General features: G+C 40.3%; 1 protein-coding gene across 2 annotated transcripts in view; it reads right to left on the reverse strand.

Annotated features, from left to right (window-relative positions):
• Positions 1-21675, reverse strand: part of LOC311100671 (vesicle transport through interaction with t-SNAREs homolog 1A-like) — a 184895-nt gene that overhangs the window by 141184 nt on the left and 22036 nt on the right. For both annotated transcript variants that reach the window (XM_084141608.1, XM_084141609.1), the window contains exon 4: positions 3658-3735. In XM_084141608.1, the coding sequence (XP_083997734.1) occupies positions 3658-3735 (78 nt within the window). The remainder of the gene's footprint in view (positions 1-3657; positions 3736-21675) is intronic.

Consider the following 21675-nt stretch of genomic DNA (forward strand, 5'->3'; position numbering starts at 1 on the left):
AAAACACTATGGAAGGGCAAATCTGAAGAAAATGTCCAAAGAGTCTGAGAATAAATGTATTACAGCCCCGCTATCAAGCCATATAGTATCTCAGATGCGTTATAAAATGAAAGAAAAGGAGTTGAAGAAAATATGCAAAAGTAAAACTGCTTAATGTTTGTCTGCTGAGAGTTGCATTTTAGTGAGCCACTGGCCTTGGAGAACTCTGCAGCGACAAAAATGATTTTCTTCCCTTTTTCTTTCGGTGAGAAAAAGGGCCACTTTGCAGACTGGAAACGGTCCTTTATTTCGAAGGTCACAGCCCCCTGCGTTGAATGCATTATTGAGGGGGCCAAAGTTTAAAACTACACTACAGACATGGCTATTTAGGGTTTGAACAGGCCAGCCAGAGCTGCCGATCACTCGCTGCAGCCCTGTCGTCCAATTCAATGAGAACCCAACAAAACTTGTTCTATCTTATTTGTGCTGCTTGGCCGATTGTAAGTCTTCGTGGAGGATTTGCTAAAACTATATGAGGGGTTTTGTGCTTGGCATTCTCTCTTTTTTTTTTTTTTTTTTTTTTACTTATCTTTACCATTCTTTTAAAACGTAACCCACAACGCTAGCTTTGCTTGAATGAAATAAAGTGTTAAACACAGAAAACTGTAAATGTTATAATTACGCCTCCATGAGCGCCTTTCCCTGTGTTTTTGTAATGCCAGCCAGTATTCAAAATTGCACTGCTGCAATTTTTCTGTTATGATAATCAGCGGATTTTTCAAACAAAGATTTTTTTTATTCAATACAGAATTCGATACAAGTGGTAATCTGCTTCCTTTGTAGCCTGTAAAATCTGGTCCATGCCGGCTCAAACCAGCACAATCTCTTGTGGCCAAGCCTTCTGCTGTGACTGAAATCGAAACTATTCCGTAGAGTGTTCGTGTGTGGTAGGGTGTGTGTGTGTGTCTGAGTGTGTGAGTTGCATGCCGAGTGAGAAAGAAAGGGAAAAAATGTGCAACGGTAGACTACCACATTATTTAAAAAAGAGTGATAGCGCCATTTCAATCTCTGTCCGCATACAGATAACGAATAAATGCCGAACTCTATTAAATCGTCCTTTAGCCATTATCGCAGGAGCAACACACCATTTTCAGAACTTATGACGGCTCCCTATTTACCTAGCTATAAATCCTTGCCATGTAACGAACAGATTTGTGACTGGTAATGATCCGCTCAGCCAGGGCTATATGAAATGATCCTGAACTCTTTCAGATCGTCAGGAATTAAATTGACCGACTTGCCCCAGCTCCCCCATCTTTTCCCATCCTCTCTATCGCGCCCGTCTCGTTCGATAAAAAAAAAAAACTGAAGTTCCTGAGCACTCCACTCACAGCAAGACCAAGTCTTGTGTTATCTCCAGAAGTTTTTAAAATGGAAATGAGGTAAATATGGCACCTGGTAAAGAGAAGAATGTGTGTGTGTGTGTGTTTTACAATGTACAAACATCGCAATTCTGATATTGACTCAACTTATAAAGTGGAAATGTTATGCTTTGAACATTCAAGATTCTGAAGCAACTACTGAAGGAATAGCTATACACCAGACCACAAGTCTATGGTTACTGAGCAATACAAGGGTTTAAAGATGCCATAAGTTTGTTCTAGACCTATAAATTCCCCATTTATTTTAGAATAACTATTATATTTTGTATTCAATTTTCATTTGCTTATATATGTTTATTAAATTTGTCTTACTAGATGTGGAGAATTTGCCTCCCCTTGCGTTCCATTTGTCCTTGGGGGTTATTAAATCACTCGAGAAAAGGTTTTGTGCGAACCATGGAGGATTATGACTTTATGGCTGAATGACAAAACATAGACAACTGTATTATAATTAAACTACAACAGCATTCCTTGACATGTCAGCTCTCTACAAAAAAAATAGATTATTTGAATACTGGACAAATTCATTATCTTACAATGTATTTCAAGAAACATTCAATATGAGATATCATAGTAGGGAGGTGATATGATTTAAAATAATGATATAATTGTTAAACAAAGCAGCATAACAGACTAAAAACATCTTTAAATGCATGCATCTTAAATTGTCCTTCTAGATGAGCTCATCAGGGTGTTTCCATTGTTTAAACAAATGACTATCCTATGAAAAATATTCTTAGGTCTATGAATAATTATTTCAATAATGAGTTTCATCATCAATTGTTTTCAATGAAAGGGAAATATATATATATATTTGAAATGTGGGTCATATTCTTTTTTTCTTCTCCCTTTGACAAGATTTTGATAGAAACCATCACCGTCTTGAATGTGACAGTTCTGGCAGCAAATCCACTTCCAACTTCTGTATAAAATGTCAGAGTCACTTCTGTGTCTCACTAATTTGCAGGGAATATGCATATCAATTACACATCTCGGCTAGCGATACATATGTTTGCAAGATGTGCAGTGCACGGGTCATCATTGAAATGGTAATAAGGAAGCTATCAAATAAAAAGACGAGACAACTTTATTTAGCTCCACTCAGCTGCAGACCATCTCACTATACTTTCACAAAGCACTGAGGGACTAAATGTGCAAATGTGCTTATTTATCCCTCTGTGTTTATGGGTGTTTCTTTATGTGTAACTGAGACACACAGCAACTATTGCAAAGTTGACAGGATAATATATAATTAGTCAAAGGACGCTGGTCAGAGTTGTGAGTGTCTGTTTGTGAGTGGCAGCTGTGCAGGTGAGAGATAGGCAGTGCTTCAAGTGTTAAAAAGACGGTTTGCATAGCTGTTGATGTGGTGTTTTGATGTAGCACTTCAGACATCATTCAAAACAATCAAAGTTTAAAGAACATGTGGCATATTTTGAGCAATTAAGATCACTATTTAAGATGTTTGTTTTTCCTTTCTCATATTCAATATGAATGAATCAATACAGTTATTGAAGGCAGTGTTAATTTCCCATGTTTACTGCATTGTCTTATTTTGTGACAACGGAAGAAATATGGCTAATTTGCTTTTTATCTGTTGTTTGTCATCCATTGTATTGAATGTATTGAACTTCATCACAGTTTAAATAAAACATCAATTACATTTCAATGTTCATTACAAAATTCACCATTTCACCTTTTCATGAATTTGAATATATTTTCAACTGTAATTTCATAGAATTATAATAGAAAATTCCACGATTTTCAATATCACTTGAAACTATAATGAGTAAAATATCAAAACTGTCAGCGACTTTTTGATAGTAATGCTTATAAACATTGAACCTGGAAATCCTATTTATCCTGAGTGTCTGCATTGTGTTTCGCCACCCCTGGTGTTTAAAGGAGTGTGAAAGACACCGTTTTTGGGGAGGTGGTTGGTTATGTGTTTGTGTGTGTCTGATAGTGTGTTGGTGGAGGATAAGTACACAGACGGCTGGAGAACAGCTGTGGGGGGGTTGCCCCAATCTGGCGTTGCCCAGATGCTGGGCCCAGGCCTGGAGCCCATTCAGACCCTGGGCAGCTTTGCATTAAACAGTGTTCCTTCCGCATGACTTGGTGCCAATGCTGCGGTGGCCCTGGTGGCCCTAGGAGGTGCCCCGGGAGGCCCTGACCCTTTCTCACCCAGGGCCAGCCACCCACACTGGGGACCAGTGGGGCCTGATTAGCACCTTACCTGACTCTCCGAGGAGCCAGCGTCTTCCCCCAGGAGCTCGTTCCGCACCTCATCACTGTAGGCGATACGTGACCTTTTCTGCAGGGGGAGGAGGAAGAGGAAGGAGAAGAAGATGAAGAAGACAGAAGAGGAGAGAACAGAAGAGGGGAGACAGAGAAAACAGCGGGGGGGGGGGGGAAATAAGCCTTAGTGGAGTTGTCTTGGAAAAACATAACAGGCATTTCTTAAGCACGAGAGCCCCCTAATGGACCCGACTGTCAAAAAAGCCCATGCACCTGCGGTTGTGTGTGTGTGCACACTTGCGAGGTGATCTAGTACCACTGAAATTGTAGAAATGCCCCCCTTTCCCACTTAAATAAACACAATCTGAAGAATAAAACCAACTACGGAGGGCTCTGGCACAGGGGCAGGGGCCGGGAGATGTATTAGGAAAGTATCACTCGTCAGCGCTAAATCTTTTCTGGGGGCTGTCACTGCTGTCAGCACAGTGCAGTGGCAGGCTCTGTGATAATGCCGATGCTGGGACTTAGACAGGGAATAATTCATCACCCATTGGCGTTCCATCAGATTTGAGATCCCTCTCCCTCTCTCGCTCCCCTTCATAAGGGGTGGGAGAGGGAATGCCATGTCCAAAAAATGACAAACACTCTTCAGTGTGCCACCTCCGATGCTGAAGGAGCAGACCCTGTGTACCGCTTGTTTACAGACACCAACAGAAAAAGTGCCCGCTTCAAATGCCCTCCAAACTAAATACACAACAGCGGAAAAAGAGAAACTGTTTACTAAGCCTCCTTGTCTTTCCTTCTCTTTCTGCCCTGACAGGATTTCTGCAGTGTGAGGAGAGCAAAAACACTGGGAAATATGGGCCTGAAAATATCATATTGGTACATCTATCCTAAGATCTTTGGAGACTCCTGCTTTTGCCACATGTACAAGAATCTTTCCATTTATTTTGTCTATTTCCTGTTTAGAATTTGTAGTTAGAAGTTAAATCTAAAAATCACATTGTTTAACAAATGTAGTAACAGTGCTACAGTATTTTTTGAAGAAATAAGAATCAAATCTCTAAGCATTCATTGAAATACAGCAGAGAAAAATATATAAATATATGTGTCACCCCGTTTTTGTGTGTTTAAAAAAAAAACTTGACCAGTGAGTGGAAAGCCATCAGGGAAGTGATTTGTGTTGTTATTGTGACAATAAAGGACACAGCCTCAGGAGTAATTACCGAGTTGTCTGGGAATCTGATTGACCAGGGCGACAAGTGAAAAACCATTAGATAAAGAAAAGCACCCAAACAATACACTTTACTGGCATCAACTGAGCCACGGGGACCTGTGCTAACCACCAAAGGAATTACTGCAGGGAATTTCACAATGACCCAAATCAAAAACACAGCACCACCATAGAATACGCACAAATACAATTGAATGCCTTCACAATCAAAATGATAACATTTGCATCATATGAAGTGTTAATACCTTTTTTGTGAGTATCTACTGTATGCTTTTTTCTGCTTATGTGTTTTGAACAATCCATTTTTGCAAACAAAATTATTCAGATACATCATTAAGTGATTTTGGACAGGATTAATTTTACTCCTAACTGGAAGTATAATTAGTCTTTCTTCCGAATTTACAGGTTATGACAAAGTTAAGGCATGGGTTTTTCAGATGTTTTTCAGTGTGAGTACAAAGAAAATAAACATCAATCTGGAATAGGCAGACAGCGTAGAGTCATGTTTTGCCGGGATAACACCCACATATCTCATTTTAGAGGAGCGTCATCTTAAAGAGCTGCAGCGTAACTTAGGGGAAAGACAGGCTGCCAGTAATTGAGACTAGAAGCCTGGGAGAAGGCTTGATTTGAGTATGCAGAGCCTGACGTCTTCTTCAAACCCTGTGCAGTTTTTTGGTATTTCTAAATAGCTGTTTGTTACTGCCAAGAGTATCAACAGTTTCCACAATGAATGCAGCGCAAATAAAACAGACAATAAAAAGAACTGCAAATGCGACTGAACCAAAGACTACTGCTGCTCCCTACCCATTTACTTATGGTTTGAATTCCCCCCTCCGGAAAAAAACACATAACCCTTAGAGTGATTATTCCCTTTTCATTTGATGTAAAACAAGAGCAGCTGTGCAATATTGACTGCCTCACCCATTGATAGACTTTGATTACCAGTTGGGGTGTTATGCAAATAAGTGCACCTCAAACGGCTATCTTCATTTGATAATATTTTGTCATGTGTGACTTTTGAGATCCCACTAGTGAGCATCAGTTATTGAGGAAGATCTATATATTTGATTGGGGTATATCAGGGTCTATAATAACTAAGATAACAAAAATCTCAAAAAGGTCTAAATAGTAGATATTGAAATAAAAAGAAAATAAACCCCAAAAGAACTGTTCAGAAAGACAACGTTGAAAGTTTCTCATTCTAGTTACTGTGTGTTGAAGATGGAGCGGGAAAATTAAAATGACTAAAGCAACTTCAAACCAGGCGACAAGGCTTTGTAATCTAAAAAGAATGAGCACTTTCATAAGATACCTTATTGCCATAGAAAATATATATATATATTTTTTTTATCCTTTTGAAAGGTCTTTCTTTTGTCACTTTTTCTAATCTTGGGTGAGAATTTGCTTCTATTCCCGGAAGCACAAAAAAAGTACAAAGATCCATCTTAACTTTATGCAAAGTGGCCGTCTTCCTTTAAAACTCGACACATCTCGTCAAATGTGAGATGGAGGTTTTGGTGTCCTGTCAAAAACACACACGTGTCTTACCTCTGTTGACATCGATGGGAGAAGAAAGAGTTTCTTCAACCCATCCAAAACGTAATTATATATGCATGCATAATAACTCATACTGTAAGATATGCTAATCAAGAACAATATCAGAGCTGGAAATGATATTCATGCAATTATGACAAATATATGAATGTGTTTTTATACCGTTTCTGTTTACATATCTGCATGAATGAGTAGATGTATATAATTACTTTTAAATAAAAGGTAAAACAATCATTCTGAACAAACAAATTACAACCATAACTTCACTTACATAAAAATAAACATTAGGCTGAAGTAGACAATAATTATTTCAATACCCTTGCTTTATAGACCCAATGGACATTAGTCACCTTTAAAAATGTTTTCAAAAGTTCTCCTCTTAAAACTATCAGAATAATTTAAACCAAATAAACTGATCTTCATTGTAAACAAGTTTTTTTTTTGGTTGCCCCAAACTAGCCTCCTCTCTCTATACCAAACAACAAGCGACACAAGGGCGTGCAAATAATTGTGGTGCCTGGAAAGCTTAAAAATGGAAACAGTTCATTAGATGGGACATAAAAGGCGTAAAAATACCCAAGGGCAGGGTGTAATGAGGGGCCCTGAAGTTACTCTGCAGAAGCTTTTTCCTCCACTATCTTTTCACCCCGAGCACACGGCTGGTGGCATGGCGTGAAGAGTAATTAACAACATTGAATTTACAAAAGTTTGTTTCATTACATCTTTCTCACCAGTGGGAGAGTGGCTGGCCATTTACAACAAAAAAGTACTCGATGTCAGCTGCAAATTGTCAATTAACCTTTAATTTTCTGCTAATCAGCTCCACATACTGTTGAAGAGGAAGTTGCAAAGAATAAAAAAGTATAATATTTACTCAAAAATATTTATCAATAATAACACTCAATTATTATGACTGTACAATTATCATTAAAACCATTACTATCTTATTAAAACCTTAGTCAAACATGGCCACTAAACAGACAAACATCACAAGCGCACAAAAACTGAAACATGACATCACTTCCTAGTTCCTATTATTGTGTCCCTGTGATATGTTCTCAGGTGATAGTGGTTATTTTCTAGTTCCCCAGAAGCGGGGCAGAGGTGGCTGAGGGTGGCGTGGCGTTAAAAGGAAGCGGAGATCTTTAAGCAGGCAGACGTATCACAACAGCGTCTTCAATAATGCATCTCAGCCTGGCAGGGGGTTAACACTCCACTAGCACAAAGAACAGCTCTCACACACACAGACACACAATTGTTGTTTTTGTCTCCTCCCCTCTTTTAAGACAAACAAATTGGCAGAGGTTGTTCAATTAAGTAAGTGCTTCTTTTTTGTGCATTTGATACATTATCAGATAAAGGCAAGCAGCGACAATTGAGATTGTCGCAGGAGGGGTTTTCTGTGCCTTTGTTTTGTTTTCATCAACTCCACTACTCTTGTCTATCATCAGAGGGAGTGTGTAGTTGTGTGTATGTGTTTATGTGGAATAAAGGGCCTTGCAAGCTTGTGTGTATGTAGGTGTGTGTGTGTGCGTATGAGAAATTCAGAAATTGTCTGTACGTGTGTGCATGTGCACGTTAGTTGTGTGCACGTTCCTATCTGTGTGTGCACTGGCCTATGTGTGTTTTCTTAATATGACTGCAACAGTAGTAGGGAACCCAAGCCTTAGATATCAGCACGGGGCCTCTCATTAGCTCACAGGTTGGTGCTTTTGTGGATTTAACACACACAAGGCACTGTGTTTCACAGCCATAAAATACTAAATGTGTCTCACCAAAGCTACAACAAAAACACAAACAAATTCAAATTATCAAGGAAAACAATAAACACATTTAAACTGGGCTGAGGGTGGAGGAATTGTCCCATATTACAATGTGCACTCAATCCATTTCAAAGGGCCTTCATGTCATTTCAGCAGGAAATAATATTGTGTATGTCCATAAATACTAGGTACATACAATAAACATATAAAGAAATGGGTCAACCTTGCACTTTTAACGTTGAAATGTATTAAAAATGTATTAAATACTAACTGTAAGTCGCTCTAGATAAGAGCGTCTGCTAAATTACTAAAATGTAAATGTAATTTGAAAATAATTTGTACTTAACCAGGCAACATTGTACAATATTTATATAATATAATATTACATGATATCATATTATGTTACAATATGTCATATTGTGTTGTAAAAATGTGATGTTAGGGAATAGCCTTTGTTTAACGGTATATTGTTATGATGGGGGTCTTTTATTCTTCCACCACTGTAATACGTGTGCTAGATTTTCCTGTCAAAGTCGTTTCTATTGTTAAGTAGAGCCGAGATCAGTCAATAAGCCTAACGACTGTACCAGCAAAGCAAGAGGGTGAGCGAGAGAGGGGAAAAACGATCGCAACTGAACTCCAAACAAAAGAGCAAATTCGAGGCGCTTTGATTGAAGAAACGACATATACTTTTTGAAGGCCGGGGAATCGTCTTTCAATGGTTATTTCTTTAAGGCATGAGGGCCGATTAAACCCAATATTAAAATATGGAAGAAGTTATAATGAAAAATCAAAAGCCTGGCTTCTTTTCCCCCCCTCTCTTTCTCGCTCTCTCTTTCTCTTCTTCTCCCAGTACATGAATCCCGGGTTGTATGAGGGAAGAGGGAGAGGAGAGCCGGGCCTGGGCGTCGGTGGTGCAAACACACAGACAGCAGTGCAGAAATCAATAGAGGAGAGCCGTCGGGGAGGCAGCCGGGCGAGAGGAACAAGAGCGGGGCCCGCTCGGATCACAACGCTGGCTTCTGGCGTGCAGTGGGGAATAAAGTGGGCCTCCCCGGGTCAGCGCCAGAGAAAAAGGTGAGATTAGAGGGGAATGGAGGAGGGATTTCGGAGCAGGAGGGGGGGGGGGGGGGGGGGGGGTGGGGGGTGGAGGTAGTGTGCGTATGGGGAGGTGGGAGTTGTGTAGGGGGGCACACGGTACGGGATACCTGGCGAGCCAGGGACCAATCGGCCCATTAGCCTGTGGCTACCTACATATGGTTCACTGAACCCTCCACTGAGAAGAACTTTTTTTTTTGGCTGAATCTGTCTTTCTTTTTTTCTTTTTTAAAATAGACCTTCACTTTTAACCCTTTCCACGAATTGGAGAGTGTTCTCTTTTGACCTCAATTTATGATTCATCGTTGTTTGATGTCTATTCTCTGAGTGTTACCTAAAAAGGTATAAAGTTAGACACAAAGGAAGAGATCTGGGCCCATATATTGTTGGACTGTTATTGTTTGTGTGTGCATGCGTGCCCAACTGCGTCCGTCTATGGAAATGCACAGAAGACTTCCTCTGTCCCTCGCCTTTCTTCTGAGTAACGTGACCATTGTCTGGACTGAATGCCTCCAGGCTCCCTCATTACCATAAGAATACAGCAGCACGCATAGCGGCTTAGCCACATCATTAACGCTATATATCTATGTATACCGTCTTATTTCACTGATCAGACCACATTCAAATGCAGATGAGGTCCGTAGGTCCCTTCCAGCAGAGCCATTCCAACATGTGCCCTTGTGAACTTCCCTACACACTACCCGGCAAGATGGGAGTCTACAGGTTTTGTGGTGGAATTCAGAGAAGTTGTTCGAACTATGAGAAATGGCCAATTGAGGTTTGATGGTCTTGTTCAACTCTTTCACATGGATTTCAACAAGCCATAGAAAGGACACAGACAACAACATCAGATACTCATCCCAAGAGTAAATGTGCAGTTCAGTTCACCAGGGCATAGGGCTAGTCTAAGGGCACATTCATATACATATTATAAACACAGTGCAAGCAATAATGTATCATTAATGTTTTGAGTAACTGCTACAGGTTGGTAGGTGTACAATGCAGTAATTCCATTTGGATATACTCACTTTAACATCTATTCCACATGTATTAGAACACATAAGAAACCATCTTGAAAGCCTAGAGCTAACTACTCACATTAATAAGAATTTCATTCTAAGCTTAATTATGAGTAGAATCAAAACCTATAAACCACTGAAATCAATTGACAAGATATGAAGTGATTTACCGATTAGGCTATACTTTATTTTACAGTCCACTATTCACCAGGTATTAGCTTAGCAATTACAATGACATAATAATCACATTTTGGTTTCTTTGGAATTATAAACAAACACCCCTTTGTACTATTTGGTATTGGGTGTTGAATGTATTGTACCAACAAGTATACATTTTCAAATAACTTCTTACCATGTAAATACCAGCTGAAACAGGACTGTGAAATAAAGTGATACCATGATTTCTGATTTAAATCACATTTTGAATGCAACACGTGATCAATTCCAATTTTACCTACCATGTGATGTCAATAAATTATGTAAAGATGTAAACACAAAAAAGTACAAATAAGTGCATCAGAAGCCAAATAAAACAAAGTGTTTAGTTTCACTGTGGGTGTTAGTTGATGCTCTGATGCCGACCAACCTCTGGGATAAATGAACAAATCTTTAACGCATCCTCTACAGTGTAATTTTGATCAAGGCCACCACAAGATTCCTCCGCAGGCTTCAAAACCAGCTGAGAAACGACAAAATTGTCGGTCGCAAAGACCAAAAGCAGTTTCTCTTTATTTTGCATGCTCCTCATTAGAAGCACTTAGGCAAGAGCAAGAGAAATGCAATTCGATGGGGGAAACTTTGTTTCCATTTACAGATTTCATCCCAGGGTAAACACATTGCGCTAACTGGAAAAACCCACTGAGTGTCAGGGAAAACTGGAGATGTCAAAGTTCTCCCTCTCTTTCCCACTCTCTCTCCAGACTCGTTTGTTAAAGGCAAAAGCCCCCCCAAAAAACAGAGAAAAAACACAAACCTACTAGATGCATTCATAATGCATTTCATTAAAATTTCATGACTTTTTACAGTCTGGCAAGTCCCCCCCAAAAAATCGGTGTCACCTATTCTAGGCCCGCTTGTCAGTGCATCACTTGCGTGTTGGTGTCACATGTCACTTCTGGTTTACACTGGTGCGTGGAACAGGCTTGGGGCCCTGAAACAAGGGCGAGGACAGCACTGGGAGGATTGGGGTGTGGATGAGGAAGGGTGCTATTATATCCCCATGTCTTTATGTTTCCCCCTTATTATCTTTAGTCCCCTCTCAGTCAAGTCACTCAAACAAATAGGCCCGGAGGACAGAGAGGACCTGCGAGGCCCTTACTCCAGGCAGACACATGTCTAACGGTACTGATCACTGTCAGTGGGAGGGTGTCTTTCTCCGCTTTGGAAAGGACCCCAAGATAAGCGAAAGGAAATGATCGCATCAATGAATAATATAAACTACCAGGCACATTCACACACATACAGATGTAGGATCTTAATTTTAGCCAGTTTGCTACAGCAGGAAAATAATCTAGCAGCAACAGGAAATGTTAATTAGTATGTAGATTATAATTAATGGACATATTTGAAGGGGTTGATACATTTTTCGTAAGGGAAAATCAAGTCTGAAATTTCAAAGTGGAAATTAAAAACTTCAGAAGCCCTTTAAATCTTGTTTTAATGCAACAGGGTGATCAAATGAAGATCCTACATCTGTAATACAGTGCCTTCAGAAAGTTCATACCCCTTGACGTATTCCACATTTTGTTGTGTTACAGCCTGAATTCAAAATGGATTAAATTGTTTTTTCCCCCTCTAACCCAATCTACACACAATACCCCCATAAAAACAAATTGAAAGCATGTTTTTTGAAATTGGAGCAAATTGATTGAAAATTAAATACAGAAATATCTCATTTACATAAGTATTCGCACCCCTTTGCTATGACACGCCAAATTCAGCTCAGGTGCATCGAATTTCCTTTGATCATCCTTGAGATGTCACTACAACTTGATTGGAGTCTGTGGCCAATTTAAATTGTTTGGACACGATTTAGAAAGAAACACACCTGTATAAGGTCTCACAGTTGACTATACCATGAAGTCCAAGGAATTGTCCATAGATCTCCGAGATTTGTGATGAGGCATATATCTTGGGAAAGGGTATAAAACTATTTCTAGAGTGTTGAAAGTTTCCAAGAGCACAGTGGTCTGCATCATTGGGAAATAAAAAAAATATGGACCTACCCAGACTCTGCCTAGAGCTGGCCGTCTGACCAAACGGAATAACAGGGCAAGAAGGACTTTGGGCAAGAAGGACCTTGGTCACGAAGGTGACCAGGAATCCAATAACCACTGACATAACTACAGAGTTCCTTGACTGAGATGGGAGAACCTGCCAGAAGGAAAACAGTCTCTACAGCACTTCACCAATCTAGGCAGTTCACCACCTTTCAAACACCATCCATACCATGAAGCATGGTGGTGGCAGCATCATGCTATGGGGATGCTTTTCAGCGGCAGGGACTGGGAGACTGGTAAGGATAGAGGGAACAATGAATGGAGCCAAATACAGGCAAATCTTTGATGAGAACCTGCTTCAGAGTGCAAACAACAGACTGGGGGTGAAAATGTACGTTCCAACAGGACAATGACCCCAAGCATACAGCCAAAGCAACGCTGGAATGGCTTCAGAACAAGAATGTGAAAGTCCACCAGTGGCCCAGCCAAAGCCCAGAGAACACTGTACTGCAATTACTTAATGATTCAGTTCCTCTGTCTCCTGGTAAGAGAACCATCACAACACTGTTGGAGTCCCTTTCTGGTGACTCAGTCCTTCACCCTTCCACCACCACGACATTACATTACATTACATTACACCATAAACACTCTCCCAACAGCGAGTCTGTAGAGGTTGATCCATTAGAGGCTGCAAGCCCCATCTTTGTGTCTAAAAAAGGAGAAGTCTTTTTACTCAGTCAATCCACAAGAAGCTCGGGAAGAGCTGCTGTGTAGAACAGCTTCCAAATGAAAGGCAGAATTCATAAGCAGAAAAAAATATTGATTTGTTTACATCTTAAATCTGCGCTGGGCTCTGAGGAAATAGAGAAAAAAATCCCCTCAATCCGGGCAATTTCCATAAGAAATCTGATCTTTTTAATCTGGATGTGTGACTGGACTTTGGCGCTATTGATTATGATTATAAATCATAATCTGCATTAACTCCTTAGTGGTACACAACGAAGACTAAAATGTTTTATTGAGGACAAGCGCAGACGAGCCAATTTAAGGGGATTTATAGTGTCTAATATCCAACTAATGTTGGTCTGTCATGTTTTGTTTGTAGCAGTCGCTGTAATGGAGGATCGGGTGCAAATGACACAGAACCTACAAACTGGATTACAAGGACGTTGTGCCATGACCAGCTAAGTACAATGCTCGTTTAATATCCCGTCAAACCTATATGTAATACCCTAATTATTAAGCATCTTCGATTCAAAGTGAAGAATTCTGGATGACGCTTAAACTAGATATATTTTGAGAAAGGACATTCCAATAAAGTGGCTTTACAAACCCTTGGTGACTGTTTCTCCCTTACATTACTAACTGAGCCCATCAAGATAACTTCAGGAGAACTAAGTACCAAAGTTCTACAGTCTCCATGACCGTGACTTGACCATGAACAAATATCTAATTTATACACTATTAAATGTACCATGGACAAGTTGGTACATTTTGTTTTTCTTCTTCAATCCTTCATTTTGAAAAAAGGGAATGAGCCAGTTCTATGCAGGCTATAGATATAATTACATTTTTTAAAAAATTGTGTTTTAAGTGAGAAGTTGGTCTGAAGCCGAAAAAGGAAATTCCCATGAGCACCATGGCCTACTTCACCCATGCTCTACCAAGGTTTTCTAGCACACATCTTTGACCTACTACAGTAGCTACAGTCAGGTCCAAAATGATTGGCACCCTTGATAAAGATGAGCAAAAAAGACTATAAAATACAAATACTGAGTTATATGTGACACGTTTCAGGAAACTAGGCGTATGTCACTACTTCACAGGAGAGCCATTCGAACTTATTTTTGGTCAAAATTCGTTTTTTGGCAGAAATGCCTTCTGGAACATGTGAACCTTCATGTGCCTTAATAACAAACTTGTATGCCATCTGTAAATACGAATAAAATGGTTACATTTCGAGCCTAGTTGGTTTAGCCACAGAAAAAGACAGCAATCTTCCCACTAGCCATGATTGGCTGAGATAATGAGTGGGCTGGACATGCCGAGAGATGAGTGCGGACTGGTCTGCCATGTAGCACGCTTCTGTCTATAACATGAGCTGGTCAGTATGTGTAGGTCATCCTTTCTAAAGTGGCTTTTTTGAAAGATATCCCGTAGTAGAACTGCATAAGTGTTGTTCTCCACTTTCTGGAGGACCGAGTTTTGAAATCAGCGGAATGCACGGTGGAATTAAAGTATGATAGCTAAGGAGATGGAGAAAATTCTGGCATTTGATTGCAAATATAAAGACGGAGTCGAAAAGAGAACACACAGAAGGCTGTTGTATTAAACACCTGTCTCCGGATTACATCTTCAAACTAAGGGCAACCATGGCATCCGTGACAGAGAGGGAGAAGCGTCCATCCATGTATAAGGGTAAGATAGTCTAACTAGCTACATTTTAAGATATTTGTTTTCATTTCAAGTTAAAGTGTACTGTTAGGTAGCTAGCTAACGTTAGCTGGCTGGCTCGCTAGCTAATGTTACGTGTATGATCTGTGTAGTTATATTATTCATATCTCAGAGCCATTTGCATTGCTAGTTATAGCCTAATGTTAGCTAGCTAACATTGAACCTGGTTGTATAGCTACCTGCAGATTCATGCAGGGTAGTAATGTTAGGAGTTGGGATCATGGTTTATTGTTTAGCTAGCTAGCTACCTACAGTGGGGAAAAAAAGTATTTAGTCAGCCACCAATTGTGCAAGTTATCCCACTTAAAAAGATGAAAGAGGCCTGTAATTTTCATCATAGGTACACGTCAACTATGACAGACAAAATGAGAAAAGAAAATCCAGAAAATCACATTGTAGGATTTTTTATGAATTTATTTGCAAATTATGGTGGAAAATAAGTATTTGGTCAATAACAAAAGTTTCTCAATACTTTGTTACATACCCTTTGTTGGCAATGACACAGGTCAAACGTTTTCTGTAAGTCTTCACAAGGTTTTTACACACTGTTGCTGGTATTTTGGCCCATTCCTCCATGCAGATCTCCTCTAGAGCAGTGATGTTTTGGGGCTGTCGCTGGGCAACACGGACTTTCAACTCCCTCCAAAGATTTTCTATGGGGTTGAGATCTGGAGACTGGCTAGGCCACTCCAGGACCTTGAAATGCTTCTTACAAAGCCACTCCTTCGTTGCCCGGGCGGTGTGTTTGGGATCATTGTCATGCTGAAAGACCCAGCCACGTTTCATCTTCAATGCCCTTGCTGATGGAAGGAGGTTTTCACTCAAAATCTCACAATACATGGCCCCATTCATTCTTTCCTTTACACGGATCAGTCGTCCTGGTCCCTTTGCAGAAAAACAGCCCCAAAGCATGATGTTTCCATCCCCATGCTTCACAGTAGGTATGGTGTTCTTTGGATGCAACTCAGCATTCTTTGTTCTCCAAACACGACAAATTGAGTTTTTACCAAAAAGTTATATTTTGGTTTCATCTGACCATATGACATTCTCCCAATCCTCTTCTGGATCATCCAAATGCACTCTAGCAAACTTCAGACGGGCCTGGACATGTACTGGCTTAAGCAGGGGGACACGTCTGGCACTGCAGGATTTGAGTCCCTGGCGGCGTAGTGTGTTACTGATGGTAGGCTTTGTTACTTTGGTCCCAGCTCTCTGCAGGTCATTCACTAGGTCCCCCCGTGTGGTTCTGGGATTTTTGCTCACTGTTCTTGTGATCATTTTGACCCCACGGGTGAGATCTTGCGTGGAGCCCCAGATCGAGGGAGATTATCAGTGGTCTTGTATGTCTTCCATTTCCTAATAATTGCTCCCACAGTTGATTTCTTCAAACCAAGCTGCTTACCTATTGCAGATTCAGTCTTCCCAGCCTGGTGCAGGTCTACAATTTTGTTTCTGGTGTCCTTTGACAGCTCTTTGGTCTTGGCCATAGTGGAGTTTGGAGTGTGACTGTTTGAGGTTGTGGACAGGTGTCTTTTATACTGATAACAAGTTCAAACAGGTGCCATTAATACAGGTAATGAGTGGAGGACAGAGGAGCCTCTTAAAGAAGAAGTTACAGGTCTGTGAGAGCCAGAAATCTTGCTTGTTTGTAGGTGACCAAATACTTATTTTCAACCATCATTTGCAAATAAATTCATTAAAAATCCTACAATGTGATTTTCTGGATTTATTTTCCTCAATTTGTCTGTCATAGTTGACGTGTACCTATGATGAAAATTACAGGCCTCTCTCATCTTTTTAAGTGGGAGAACTTGCACAATTGGTGGCTGACTAAATACTTTTTTCCCCCACTGTACATGTATTAACAAAAGACTCCACTATGCAAGTAACCATTTCAATAGAATGTTTATGATGTCACTGCGACAACTGTCGATAGATGTAGCTGGTATATTCGCTCTGGCTATCTATTCCAATTTCAGAGCACTCTCGTCTGAGTGTGCCGGAGCGCAGAATAACTGACGAATTTACAAACGCTCAACACCCATTGAATATGGCCGAGTCAGTAAACGTTGGCAAAAACGCGTAATTAAATTGTTGCCAGCAGCACAGTTGCAGTCACCAATGCTCTGGATAACATAAAAACAGCCTAGCCAGCTCTGCTTGGGCGAGTAAAATGGTCAGCGTGAGGTATTCTCTCATTTGTGTCTGGAAGTAGCTAGCAAGCTAGCCAACATTAGCCAGTTAGCTTGGGTGCTTGACTGCTGCTGTTAGGTCAGAACAGTCTGATTAATCCTACTCCTCGGCCAGAGCGTCCAGTGGGCGCTCTGAACACTCCGAGAGCGAAACTCTCTGAATTTACGAACGGACAATCTGACAACGCTCTGAGTTTACGAATGCCCAGAGTGCGCTCTGCGCTAACTCTGGCACTCCAGATTAAATTTACGAACACACCCGTAGTATAAACCAGCCTTTAGTCTTGAAATCTTTGGTTGTTTAGTACATAGCCTCACGTGTGAATCCTTAAAGAGATGGGTGGGGCTTTAGAGGGTGTGAACGATGCTGAATGGGTGTAGACAAAGAAGAGCTCTCCAGTAGTTGTACCTAAACATTCAAGGGCTTTTCGTCATTCCAGATGCCCAGATATTTATAAGTGGGTACACGATCAATGAGGGCACCATCCAAAGTACGTATGCATAAATCATCGGATATATTTTTACATGATTTGGAAAATAACATATACTTTCTTTTACCTGCATTAAGTACCAATTTCAGTTAAACAAATCCTTTCTACAGGGCAATAAAGGCAGATTAAAGCTCTGACAGAACTTGGTCAGCTGTGGGGGCAATAGCATATACCACAGTGTCATCTGCATACAGGTGAAAGTATATATATTTTTACAGATAAACCAATATTGCTAAAGTACTCCCGAGTGGCACAGCGTTCTAAGGCACTGCATCCCAGTGCTAGAGGCGTCACTACAGACCCTGGTTCGATTCCAGTCTGTATCACAATCCGGCCATGATTGGTAGTCCCATAGGGCGGCGCACAATTGGCCCATTGTCGTCCGGGTTTGGCCGGGGTAGGCCGTCATTGTAAATAAGAATTTGTTCTTAACTGACTTGCCTAGTTAAATAAAGGTTAAATAAAAAAATAATAAATAAAAAACGTAAATAGTGAAAAGAACCAGACCAAGAATCGATCCCTGTGGGACACCCTTAGATGTGTCCCGAAAACCTGATTTAACGCCATCAGTAAATACACACTGCATTCTGTCCTTTAAATAATTTTCCAACAAGCTTGGTCCAGGCCAATTTATGAAAGCCTCTGAATAAGTAATGAGTGATCCAGTGTCGAAGGCTTTAGATAGCTCAATAAAAAAAGGGCTGTGAAGTGCTAATACCTGGTCTGGCATGACTGATGTACATTCAGAATACATTTCATAGTTAAAAAGGATCTAAATTGCGTATTTAGCAAGGATTCTAGAATTTGGAAATGGGGCGATATTTATTTTGGTCACAAGGGTCTCCACCTTTGTGAAGAGGGAGTATATGGGCCGCATTCCAGACCCTGGGGATAGTACCAGAAATAATTGTAAGGTAAAAAAAGTGTGTTAAAGATTCTGCAAATCAGAAGAGTGGAAAGCTGCAGCAAGTAAGGATCAAGCAAATCAGCCCCAGTGGATATTTTTTTTTAATCATCAATCTTGCGCAAGTCGTCTAGTACATCACAGGTAGAAAGTTAAAATTAAAACAAAGATTTAAAATTAAAACAAAGATTCACCAGAAGTTGACGGAACATCAATCGAGCAACTATAGGCTGGGAGAGGGGCAGGCAGCTGACTGGCTGACCTGGGTCAACTAAACCACAATTTTTTTCAAATAAAACAAATGTTTTGTTTTTTGTTTTGCATATGCATATTTCTTTCGATGCAAAACCCACCACTGGTGCGCTTGGCTAAAGAGTTATATATTCATGTCATCTGACCATAGCACCGGTTCTAATCCAAGTGCCAATGCCGTTTACCAGGCATTTACATTTGTTGGATGACATGACAATAGAGCTCTTTGGCTACACATACCAGTGGTGGGTTTTGCGTCAAAACAATTATACATATGCATAAAATAACCCCATACCTATTGTAACATATGGTGTTGGATCGTTAATTTTTTGAGGCTATTTTGCTTCCACTGGTCCTGGTGCCATGGTTAAGGTCAAGTGAACTATACCCAGTACCAGGACATTTTTGCCAAAAACCTAGCTGCCTCTGCCAGGAGGCTGAAACTCGGCAGCATTGGATCTTCCAGCAAGACAACCACAAGCATACATTGACCTTTCACAAATAAATTGTTAATTGACCACAAAATCAACATTCTCAGTCTCCAGACATGAACCCCATTGAAAACATGTGGTTTGAATTGAATAGGGCAGTCCATAAGCGCATATGAAGGATATCAAGGATCTGGAAAGATTCTGTATGGAGGAACGGTCTAATGTGTTCTCCAATCTCATAAAACATTTGAGAAAAGGCTCAGTGCCATTATCCTTGCAGGGTGAGGTATTGAAAGGTATTTAAAAAAGGGGTGACAGTAATTTTGACCCCTACCTTTTTTTGAGAAAAAAAAAAGTACTATTTGTTAAACCAATCATTTTTCTCTGAGCAAATGTCTTAGTATAAAATATAATTTTCAAAAATAATGTGTGCATACAATTTAGCTCTGTATTTGTATTATTTAATTTATAGTCTTTTTTGCTCATCTTTCTCGAGGGTGCCAATAATTTTGGACATGACTGTATGTTGGTCTGTTGTAATTTAAACAACGTGTATGCTGGTTGCTTAGCATTCAAACCTTATCAAACAGCCGAATTCCTACTCAGAGGAGGTGCTCCATCAATAATGACTAAATAATGTGATTTGTACTGTACACAAGATCATGTATTGCATTCTCTCCACCCCAGACTAAGACAATATCCCATATACTACCATTAAGCATTTTTATTATTATATGAAAGTAAGCTTTACGTTTATACTTACATTAGAAGACTAAATTCACAAATAAAACATTTTACACTGGTGGGCCTCCCGAGTGGTGCAGCGGTCTAAGGCACTTCATCGCAGTGCTAGAGGCGACCCTGGTTCTATCCCGGGCCGTGGATGTATTTCAAGGCCTACCTTCAAACTCAGTGCCTCTTTGCTTGACATCCTGGGAAAATTAAAAGATATCAGCTGAGACCTCAGAATTATTTTTTGTAGAACTCCACAAGTCTGGTTCATCCTTGGGAGCAATTTCCAAACGCCTGAAGGTACCACGTTCATCTGTACTAACAATAATACGCAAGTATAAACACCATGGGACCACGCAGCCGTCATACCGCTCAGGAAGGAGACGCGTTCTCCTAGAGATGAACGTACTTTGGTGCGAAAAGTGCAAATCAATCCCAGAACAACATCAAAGGACCTTGTGAAGATGCTGGAGGAAACTGGTACAAAAGTATCTATATCCACAGTAAAACAAGTCCTATATCGTCATAACCTGAAAGGCCGCTCAGCAAGGAAGAAGCCACTGCTCCAAAACAGCCATAAAAAAGCCAGACTACGGTTTGCAACTGCACATGGGGACAAAGATCGTACTTTTTGGAGAAATGTCCTCTGGTCTGATGAAACAAAAATAGAACTGTTTGGCCATAATGACCATCGTTATGTTTGGAGGAAAAAGGGAGTGCTTGCAAGCCAAAGAACACCATCCCAACCGTGAAGCACGGGGGTAGCAGCATCATGCTGTGGGGGTGCTTTGCTGCAGGAGGGACTGGTGCACTTCACAAAATAGATGGCATCATGAGGAAGGACAATTATGTGGATATATTGAAGCAACATCTCAAGACATCAGTCAGGAAGTTAAAGCTTGGTCGCAAATGGGTCTTCCAAATGGACAATGACCCCAAGCATACTTCCAAGGTTGGGGCAAAATGGCTTAAGGACAACAAAGTGTCCATCACAAAGCCCTGACCTCAATCCTATAGAAAATGTGTGTGCAGAACTGTAAAAGCGTGTGCGAGCAAGGAGGCCTACAAACCTGACTCAGTTACACCAGCTCTGTCAGGAGGAATGGGCTACAATTCACCCAACTTATTGTGGGAAGCTTGTGGAAGGCTACCCGAAACGTTTGACCCAAGTTCAACAATTTAAAGGCAATGCTACCAAATACTAATTGAGTGTATGTAAACTTCTGACCCACTGGGAATGTGATGAAAGAAATAAAAGCTGAAATAAATCTCTCTACTGTTATTCTGACATTTCACATTCTTAAAATAAATTGGTGATCCTAACTGACCTAAAACAGGGAATTTTTACTTGGATTAAATGTCAGGAATTGTGAAAAACTGAGTTTAAATGTATTTGGCTAAGGTGTATGTAAACTTCCGACTTCAACTGTATGTACATATACAGTGGGCTCCAAAATGACTGGCACCCCTGTCTGGAAATGCACAAACAATACTTAAAAAAAGACAAACAATATAATTATAGAGAATCTGAAAATACCAACATGTGAGAAATAGTGTACTATATTAATGTTCCAATGGAACCCACCAAAAATCATTTATTGATTTAATTAAAAATCAATGTCCTCCAAATCAAGGTTTCACAATTAATGGCATCCTTAAAGATTATTGTA

Source organism: Coregonus lavaretus (genome assembly GCF_964263955.1).
Source record: "Coregonus lavaretus genome assembly, chromosome: 25".
NCBI classification, from domain to species: Eukaryota; Metazoa; Chordata; class Actinopteri; order Salmoniformes; family Salmonidae; genus Coregonus; species Coregonus lavaretus.